Source organism: Solanum verrucosum, unplaced genomic scaffold (genome assembly GCF_900185275.1).
Source record: "Solanum verrucosum unplaced genomic scaffold, falcon-dt-bn FXZP01000281.1, whole genome shotgun sequence".
NCBI lineage: Eukaryota > Viridiplantae > Streptophyta > Magnoliopsida > Solanales > Solanaceae > Solanum > Solanum verrucosum.
The window spans coordinates 337,948-348,698 of NW_026020554.1; the positions used below are offsets into that span (position 1 = coordinate 337,948).

The following is a 10,751-nucleotide window of genomic DNA, read 5'->3' on the forward strand; positions in this document are numbered from 1 at the left end:
AATACGCAAATGCTACATCATGTAGTACACGCGTTTCAATTGTTATGTTTTGATTTAGGGAAAAAAGACAAATATATCTCTGAACTATCATAAATGATATACATATACCTTCAGTCATATTTTTGGGACATTGATGCCTATGTCATTCAAAAACTAGAGCATATATACGCTTTATACTAACGGACATACATGTGCCATAATCTTATCTACCGACTCAATATTTATTAAATATCGGGTCGACGAATAAGATTGCGCCACATGTCCCTATTTAGTCTACCATTAGAGTGAAAGCCATATATGCTTTAGTTTTTGGAAAGCAGGCACACTAATGTCCCAAAAGTATGACGATGGGTATATGCATACCATTTACGATAGTTCAGAGATATATTTATCCTTTTTCCCTTTGATTTATTATGAAATTTTTAAAAGTAAATAAGTTTTTTAAATTTTGTTACTCATAAATTAGAGATATGTGAAATTCAAGTATGCATGTCCATACTAGTAGATATGAGTATTTTGTCTTGTTGGCTTTACTAGTAGTCATAGGACTATATACTTGTAGAATTTTTTTTCTTTGATTTTTGTTACTATGATCTATTATTTCGTGTAGTTTGTTTGCAGTATTAATTTATTAAAGTATTGTTTTGATACTATTTATTATATCTTGTATTTTCATTATGTTTTTCAGATTGTTTTTGTCTTGAGTTGGATGTCATTGAAATCAATCTTTTTACCTCATCTTTGAGGTGAACATAAAGTCTACGTGTACTCTACCTTATCAGACCTCACTAGTAAAATATAATCTTGTAATTTTAGTTTTTAACAATATCATGCAAAAAGTTGAACTAATTAAAGAATCACTAAAAAAGAAAAATACATTCTTTTAAAATTATAAATATATATAAAAGTTAAATATAATTTAAAAACGTTGGAGAAAGGATCTAAATTATAAAAGATTAATATATTTTCTGGTCAGAAGACAGTTGAAGGCTTGCAGCTTGTCAAAAGATTCCACCTTATCACTACTGTCTGAGTACTCAATTTATATACATTTGCAGCAGTATATATTCATGTTGCATTTTTCTTTTTTATAACAATGATGTTCGAGTCAATTTATTCCTAAGTAATTTTTTATGGTAGTATAGAATTTGTTAGTCTGATTTGGTAAGTTTACATTAGAGTCGAAATGATAAATTTCAACTACGAATATATAAGAACTAAAATTGTGAATGAAGGGTGTTCCATTTAGCATATTATCCATTGTGTTGAAGAATCAAATTCTCTAGTTACTAAATAAAAAATAAATTACGAAATATAGGAACATAAAATTTTTTATTGTGAAAATCTCCTTATTTAAGGGGGTAAAAATATCTTTTTTTTTTCGTATATAATTTCCTCCAATCTCCTTTAAAATTCGAGTAATTTTTAATTATCTTTATAATTAAAGAAATTAACTCTGACACCTTTCACATTTACATTTAAATCCATTCCAACAATTTTTTTCAAAACTACACTCCTCCTACTCTAGAAAGTAGAAAGCAAAACATCAACACTCTAATCACCTATTGTAATACTTCTATAAGCAGAGACGGAGTTAAGTAAAAATTTGTGAGGTTCGAACGAACTCAGTACCTTTTTAATCTTCAATTGAAGTTTATCCAAGATTGCACCCATGTTGTCTCCACAAGTATTGGAGGAATGAGGATATAAGCATGTGAAACCTTTTTCATTAAATATTATAATTGTTGTACTTCATCAAGGTGTTGTTAAAGGATAAGACTTGACACATAGACATGTCATATAGCTTGAAAATATCCATGTTTGCTAAAGTGTAAAATTTTATCCCTATTGGATATTTATATTTTATATAAGTACTTATGAATCCTTTTTCGATTTATATCGATTATCTTAAGTTTTGGATAGAATTAATCCATTGACTCAAATAGTTCATGGGAGAAAATTAAATCCTCGAACGCTTACTTTTCACTGCATTTCTTTGTACTTTTTTACTTACATACCATTCATTAGAAAATAAGTAAGACCCTCAATTGTTTTTAAAAAAAATATTTTTAGTTTTCAAGAAAAACATTTTCCTCTATATCAAACACACCCAACATGGTTAATTACTTTATATTTTTACTTTATTAATTTAGTAGGGTAATACTATAATATTTTTAAAAATTAATAATCGAGATTATGATAATGATATTGTGTGTAGTTAGTGTAAGTGAAAAATACAACTCCTAACATATCATAAGATATCAATTTATTTATTTTTGTAATTTTCGTACTATCTTTTAGACAATTTTGCTTATCGGCGTAAATGTATCATACAAGAAACGAAACAATCTCATATAAACATTTACTACTAATAATTTAAGATTGCAACTCAATAAAAATCACAACCACCTAGTATAGTCCTGAAAACGGGGTAGGAAGAGAATAGAATATACGTAAATTTTAACACTACCTAGAGAAGGTAGAGAGATTATTTTCAAAAGACCCTCAGGTCAAGTAATGAACATTAGAGCAGCTAACAAAACCATACAGAAGTAAAGAGGACATAAAAAATAATAAGGAGATTGTAACTCGTGTAAAGAAAATCATATTGTAAGTCTCTTATCAAATCATAGAATCATAGCAAATAATAATTTTCTTGAAATTTCAAGTTACAATAGAGAGATATCTCCCATCATTTCCAGAATCATATACTAAAAAATTCAACTCACATTTACACTGTAATTGATCAAGAAATTAGTATGCAAAATACTGAAAAGTCAATGTCATAATATATCTCACAACTCACAAGAACCATTTCCCATCTATATATATATATCACATAAATCATTATGGTGGTTGTCACAGAAGAAGATTTTGAACAAAAGTTGGGATTAAAGAATCAACTGATATGTGAAATGTCAACTTCCTCAGGAATTTTGAATGTGTCTGCTGCCCCGAATTTCCTCTGTTCTTCCACGACCGAATCTTCCTCTTCACCATCACTATCTCCGTCATCACAATCATGATTGACATGACTTGAAGGGTCGTGTACACTTTTGGATCTGCAATCATGGGTAGCAAGCATCTTAACTTGGCCAAGATGCACGATTTCTACCACAACTGTGTCATCATCAACGGGGAGAGGCTGCTTCCATGGTTCCCCATCGATCCTCATGAATGTGTGGTCAGCTGCACCCTTATGAAACTCAAACCGGATACGATGTGCCTACAAACAGAGAAATGTAACCAAAAAATTCAAAAGAAGGAAGGCAGCTCAAGTTTTAGCAGGTCATGCTTTCATATGTTCCTTCATCATGTATGAATAAAAGATAACACGTGAAATCTACGTATGAATATCACTATATGGTATGCCTATAAAAGTGCATGCATAATAAATACACACCTTTATCCTTGAAAGAACAAATTAATAACCCAAACCTGTGCAAGCCGTGTCCCATGCCCATTTGGAGCAAGAAGAACCATTCCATGCCAAGCATTTCTAAAGCCAACAACCTCAATGAGGCCATCATCAACAAATGGTGGAGTCAAGTCCCTCTGTCCATTTACATTGATAAATACATGAATAGAAAAGGAAAGGGAAAGTGAAAAAAAAGGTTTTTAAGACAGAAATCTATTGATATCACTACAGGCGACACACACATAGAAAGCAGAAGAAAGGAAAAAACAGTAGATGGTGGAAGAAATAAATAGAGTACAGACATCTCGGCGTTTGTTGCTATTTGGTGTTCCCCAAGGATTTAGTCCACCAGAAAAGCTAGGCAAGTTTAGGCACACAATTGACCTGATACTGCAAGTACAATGGGACAAAGAAGAGGAACTGTGTTCATAACTCAGATGTTGTCATGTTTAGCAATCAACTAGCAAAACATAGAGACAACGACATGATACAACCAGAATTATACTACAGGAGAAGAGCCATAATCTCTTCTAACTTTTCCTTGTAACAACAACTAATTGATGCTACCTGTGAGGAATGTCAAGGTCTTGCCATTCGCCGTGCTTTTTCATTATCTTAACCTTGGCCAGTTGAGCTATGTTCCTGCAGTAAATGTAAATCCATATATGCTCATAATATATACCATCAAAGCGGCAATAGTAAAGATAATGAATCCTATAAATATTTACTTGAACCATTGTTCTTTCTTCTCGATATTATAAAAAAGCATGATGTTTCTTCTATTTGCATAAATTTATCGGCACAAGTTATGCGTCAGATAAATCTTGTAGTAGTTACTGAGTTCTCCACAAATTTTGTTTTTTCATGTTCGAGTTATATAAGTCCGAGGAAATATATATGGCTATTTGAGGATAGTATAAAAGGAGAAAGAACTATGGCTATTTGGTTGTTCTCAGGAGATTTAACTAAATTAATCATATCTAGCTAATTAATTTCCTTATGTACATGAGAGATTCCATTTCAATTATTGTAAGAAAAGATCTACAAGAAGTTATGAATTAAGCACACTGAAGATTCACCTTGAAGAAGGGTGAACAAGGGATGCAAAAAACCATCCTTGCGTACATCCAAGCCTTGCATATGTACTCTAATGAGAAAGCCAGAAATCCATAAGTCAATCTTCCATAAATAATACCACCAAGTTTCGAATAAAATGAAATGCTTGTTTTCAAGAAATAATCCAGGGTATTGCATTTTTATAAGCCTAGAGTACAGAAGGAAACCATAGGCTTAATCTCGGAGAATGCTAAATCACTACCTCAAGGAAAAAGTACACAATAACTTCATTCAAGAACGAACACTGGCAATAGAGTGTAGAGACCATCAATTATATTTACATGATAATTATTAAGCTGAACAGAAAGTGAGTTATCCCTTTTCTGATAGTACACAATGTGATAGCAAAAATATTTTCAATGTTCTGTAACAATTTGAAATTTTTCAAAAACCTCTCTTTTACCGCATGTCTGAAAAATGAAGAAGCAAATGAGCCCTTACGAAAGATTCAAGGATTTCCACAAATCCCTTCCTTCCCTCTCTGAAAAGAACCGTTACATCTCACCCATCGTTTTATCAGCTAAGTCAATTGCTAAAATTCATAATACTTTTGTTTTTTCTGCTTTTTCCGGTATCACAGAACTAGAATCTATTGAGTTCAAGATAGATATTACTACAAAAGGATACAATGAGTCAGATAATAAATGAAAATGGATCCAAGTCATCTTAATTCCTTGCCTTTCAAGAATAAATGTATAAAAATGGAACCAAGTCATCTTAATCCTTCATGCACTTCAATACCTGATTGACAAGCTGGTTTTTGAATTTTTCAGGATGCATCTTTCGTTCTGAATGAAATGCATATGATACTTGTGCATCCATCCCTGATGACAAAGAGAATTTAAGATTAGATCTGTTACTAGATAAACAATAGTACAAGCAGCATAGTACTTTCAAAATACACTCAGCTTTCCTTTTCGGGTTTGAGACATAATTTGTAGCCACCTTATTCATGTCAACTACAATACTAGGATGCTTTCATATCCAAATACAGGTTGTCATTCAGTGAAATCATTGTCCAATGTAGGCCTTCACAAACTTATTAGCTCTGACTTATTTAAAAAATTTAACAATTGATTCTTTCTAGCTTTATAATACAAAGAACCTCCTTTCTGGTTTCAAAATTTACACTTTGAATTAATTAAGAACGACACCATCTTAAAAAAATAAATAGAGATTATTCTATTTTGACACAAGAAGGTAGATTTTCAGGAACGAAATGAAAATGTTGGATGGCTTTCAGGAACGTATTTCATAATCAAGAAAATATTCCTTACCCATGCTGAAATAATTCCAGAATCCTCCACGAAATGTATGGCATCCTTCCTGTGAGATATTAAATAAGTAGTTTGATTATAGCAATAAAAAGAAAAATTAAAAAAGAGGAGCTTATGCTCTTCAATTTCAACAAAGATAAAGCTTGTAACAGACAATAAAATGGAATATGATTCTCAAATCCCACAAATTGTGCATGCATGTGTCTGCTGTCATTTAATAATCAAATTAGAAATTTGTATAGGAATTTCATAGTGAAATTACATACCTAGCCTGAAGCAGGACCTCATATGTGAAAGTAAATACATAAAAATTAAGTTCGAAATTTTTTAAGTGTAATGAATGTGGAAGAAGCATTCAGGTTCTTAAGTGTACTGTAGTCTTTCAATTTGCACCTTCTTCTCTGTGAAGATTATATTAGAATATTTTACGTAAATAATTTGTATTCAGATAGAACATAGGTCAATGAATTAGCACACTGCAAGCAATTGTAAAACATGATATTACAATTCGACCATTCACTCTTTTCAAATTGAAGTCGCCTTAGTAGAGAAAAAGGAAAAGAACAAAAACAAAAGAAAAGTAAGATAATACCACAACTTAGTTTATGAGTAGGATCTCCAGTGCTCCACAGAGGTTTTCCATACAGGCAAGTCTCACAAAGAATGTAACACAGAAAGAAAAGTAAAGATGACAGGACCTTAGGCGGGCATGAACGATAGAGCTAGACTAGTATAATACTGTAATTTTTCATATTAAACAATATAAGTTTCCTTATGTACAGCTCTTACCACATTAAAATCATCAGAAGGAGACACCCGGTGAAACGCATGCAACGAATGAGGCAATTCAAGTGGTGCAATAGGATCACAGCAACCCTCTTTTGGTGCTCTCATCCTCATTAGAATGTGCCAACTGTTTAAACGGCAAATCTTTCAATATTTGCTGATTGGTCTCAATCAGTGTCATCAATTAAACTATAAAATCACTTATAATATTGTGAGTACTGTATAAAATCAGACGAATCGTCAAACTTTAATAAGAATATCGGATATAGTAATACTAAAACTTCCATAAAACTTCTATAGATCAGAACTTCCAAAAAGCTTTAAAAATTTATGAAGTTCTGAAATAGTTTATTAGGGTTGTGCAATATTTTAACCAAAAGTTTTAAAATAATCGACATAAATGATGCTTTTGAAACACAGATCTATCAGCTTTTGAATATATAATTGTCCTTAACACAACCATAAAACAAAAGAGTTTTTGAAAATATCAACATTGCTAATGCTACTTCTATTTTGTGAATTAAGCTTTCATGTTATCAACAGTTCTCACAATAAATATAATATCTACAAAATGTTGCCCAATTATAATAGTGCACGGAAGAAATTAAAAGAAGGGTGTGTATGCGTCCAGTATCACTTTTTAGTTTACTGCAGGATAAACTATACAGGTAAAAATATAGGAAGACACTGCAACTATTCCTTTTTATCTATCCAGGCTACTTTTTTACTTCTCAATATTACCTTTTCCCTTTTCTTTCTGTTCTCGGGAAAAAGAAAAAAGAAACATTTTATTACTCATGAGCCTTACAGGTCCTGCATTGTATTCACTATAATTACTAACTCTCGTCTCAATAATTTTAAATGGGATACTTAAATTTGGTTAGAGCATACAATATCTCCAGTTTGTATCAGACACTGGCAAGAATTTTAGTGAACAATTGAACGTCCTTTTAAAGGAATCAACTTTCAATTTAGAAAAGCTCACAGAGCCCAGAGGCCACTATAACATACACAAACTAGCTCTTTGAATCGTTTGAATGGAATAACCTGTCTATCTTCATTTCTTTTGCATCCATTACTTTCTTCAAGAATGAGATAACCGAGTTTTGGTCGGTTCCTGGATTCTTCTTGCCCTGCCAGTTACAACAAATGCATATTAATATGGTGTATCATCCTCTATGATGAATTCTGAATGATGTATCACAGATGAGATAAACTTGAAATCCAGCATCTAACTTAAGTGGAAAACGTAAATGAGCTGGTTTGTCTATAAAATTTCATGTGATAGCATAAGCTAAACTAAAAATAATAATCACTCAATGAAATAGCAGTAAACATTATAACAGTTGTCACACAACTCTATTTGCATCAATCATTGACAGAAAAATATATCCACCACATATTGGCGAGTTGCGCTGTTCATCTAAGGATCCTTACCCAGCCAAAAGAGAATGGAAGGTTGTTTCCAGTTCCCAAAGGCACAGTAGCAATTGGTGGTGGCTGAGATAGTTTGAGATCAGATACAACTCCAAGAAGCCAGCCAGCTGTGCCATCGCCACCTGCAACCTAGTAAACAACTGTGTCAAGGCTAAATGCCGGAAAGAAATCATCAGGTAAATTTATAAGAAACTCGGTAAATATAATAAACTACTTAAAAAAGAGTTGTACTCACAATGATCCTCAATCTCTCCTCAAGTTTCGCGGCAAATTCATCACCATTGTTCTTTAGTTTTTCTAGATTCAGATAGAGTCTGTGTAAAACACTATCAGGAGTTTCTTTTCCCAAATCAAAAACCTGAAAAGTTAAAATGCAACTATATGAGGGATCTGCCTGAAACCACAGAACGAAAACAGAAAAGACAAAATGATTAAACAGAGCCATACAATTTATTTATCAAGCTTAAAAAGGAAACAGTGAAGTGGTGTCTCTAAATTCTATATCCCATTAAATGTTTAGTGGTACTGTCACAACCTGACTTAAGGTCTAACTTTTTAATTGAGAATTGGTAAAGATGACTCAAAAAGAATTTTTTTCAATCTTGTCTCACACTTTATGTTCACCAAGCTCTGCTATGTAAATCAAGGCAACCAGCTTAAAATACCTGATATTTGTTAAGAAGTGATTGATATGTATTAAGAAGATCTCCACCAAGTTGACCTCCACTTTTAGAGTTGATGAATACTAGCACGGGACATGTCGGTACATCAGGCAATTTTACATCATCACTCTGACTTGCATCCTCAGAAAGTATATAGGTAGGGATATAGAAATCTTTCTTGATGTCCTCATTAAAATTGCTTTCGGAAGTGGCCATAACTAGCTGTACCTGCAAACCAGAAAGAGTTGGTGAAAAGAATATATATGAAAAGACAAAACCATCACTAGTTCAATACATGAATATGCTACAATTTGTTATATATACAATCAATCAATCAATCAACTATCCCTCAATCTCAAATTAGTTAAAAACAGTTAAATGAATCCTCTATATTCATTTTTCTGCAATGGTGGTATTCGGGCCACTTTTGTGCAACTTAATAATCTACTTGTCAACCTGCTAAAACTCAGTTAACATGGGACCCCAACATTAGGTAACCAAGCATCAGGATGGGTTTTGGAAACATGTTAAGAAAACGGACCTTGGACATAATTCAACCTCACAGCTAGTTAAAGCAGCGAACATTGCCCAAAATCATATAAAGAGACTACGATCCGAAACATCAAGCAACATAGGATTCTAACAAAAGACATTGAATTTCATATCCGCTAGGTCAACATTTCCATCCAACAGTCAAGCAATTAAGAGTTTCCAATACAAAGATGGCACTCATTTACAACATTCAAAGCAATAAAGACTGTTTCTTTTTGCAAACCTTCACTGAACAACATCACTTTTTGAGCCAAGGGTCTATTGGAAACACCCTCTCCACCCCACAAAGATAGGGTAAGATCTGTGTACATTTTGCCCTCCACAGACCCTACTTGTGGAATTACACTAGGTATGTTGGTGTTGTTGTTAAGCAATAAAGTGTATTGTTTCTTGCAACCCTTTCCCAAATAACTTCACTATTTTTGAGTCGACGGTCTATCCGAAGGTAGGGGTAAGATTTGCCTACATTTTACCCTCCCAGACCTCATTTATGAGATTCTACTGCGTATGTTGTTGCTGTCGTTAAGCAATAAAGAGTGTGAACCATACAAAGTTGTCATTCATTTACAACATTCAAAGCAATAAAGAGTTTGACCCATACAAAGCTGGCATTCATTTACAACATCTAAAGCAATAAAGAGTATTTCTTCTCACAACTCTTCCCCGAATAACTTCATTTTCTCTGAGACGAGGGTCCATTGAAAAGAATCAATCTAGCCCACAAAGGTAAGGGGTAAGATCTGCCTACATTTTACACTTCCCCACCCCACTTGTGAGATTACAACGAGTATGTTCTTGTTGTTAAGTATGACCCATATTGGTGAAGGGTGTGCAACTTTTCTTCTCAATTACATTAAAGGTGTGCAAAATCTATACACCACATAATTTTCAAACGAAGGATGTGCAGTGGATCACTCTTTCGCATAAGGTAGTTCCGCCCATGGACCCATACAAGTAGCAATCATTTCAACAGCTAAAAAGCCAAAAACATCAACATTTTCTCACTGAGGAAATCAAGCTATTACATCTTAAACGCAATTCAGATTATAAAAAAACACGATCACAAAGGAATACAAAGAGATTAACTGTTACTTTTTTATTCCAACGATAAAAAAAAACATTGCAAATCGAATGAATTTGGATGAGAAATTAGCGAGTGAAGAGAGAATTTACCTGAGAAAACAGAGGATTGGGCTGAGAAATTCCAACTGAAACAGAAAATGCTAACTACTTTGTAGAGAGAGAAAAAAAATTGGATCTAAAAGTATCCAATGAGAATGAGAAAAAGTATGTGTGGGGCAGGGGTTGACTGATTTGGGCATGGATTAATTCGGATTCGCGTCAAAAAGTTCTAATTTGAGGAGTAAAAGTGCTCAACTTCATATTTTGATTTGTATCTGAAACCTTTAATTAAGAATGAAAGGATATTTGTGACTCGATCACAAACTCGGTGGTGTATGCTTTAGTTGATTAACTCAAGAGTATTCCCTCAATTTTTATTGT

At 33.0% G+C, this 10,751-nt stretch overlaps 1 protein-coding gene across 1 annotated transcript; it reads right to left on the bottom strand.

The window, feature by feature from the left end:
* Positions 1 to 2,589: 2,589 nt before the first annotated feature.
* LOC125810040 (diacylglycerol kinase 5-like) lies at positions 2,590 to 10,507 on the bottom strand. Its single transcript, XM_049489555.1, has 13 exons — positions 10,422 to 10,507; positions 8,700 to 8,924; positions 8,270 to 8,392; positions 8,035 to 8,163; positions 7,645 to 7,730; positions 6,601 to 6,724; positions 5,812 to 5,860; positions 5,276 to 5,358; positions 4,498 to 4,565; positions 3,986 to 4,060; positions 3,721 to 3,808; positions 3,439 to 3,555; positions 2,590 to 3,226 (listed from the first exon to the last, which is right to left on the bottom strand). The coding sequence occupies exons 2-13, from the start codon at positions 8,910 to 8,912 to the stop codon at positions 2,900 to 2,902; spliced, it is 1,482 nt and encodes a 493-aa protein (XP_049345512.1). The 5' UTR covers positions 8,913 to 8,924; positions 10,422 to 10,507; the 3' UTR covers positions 2,590 to 2,899.
* Between the last annotated feature and the right edge of the window lie 244 nt (positions 10,508 to 10,751).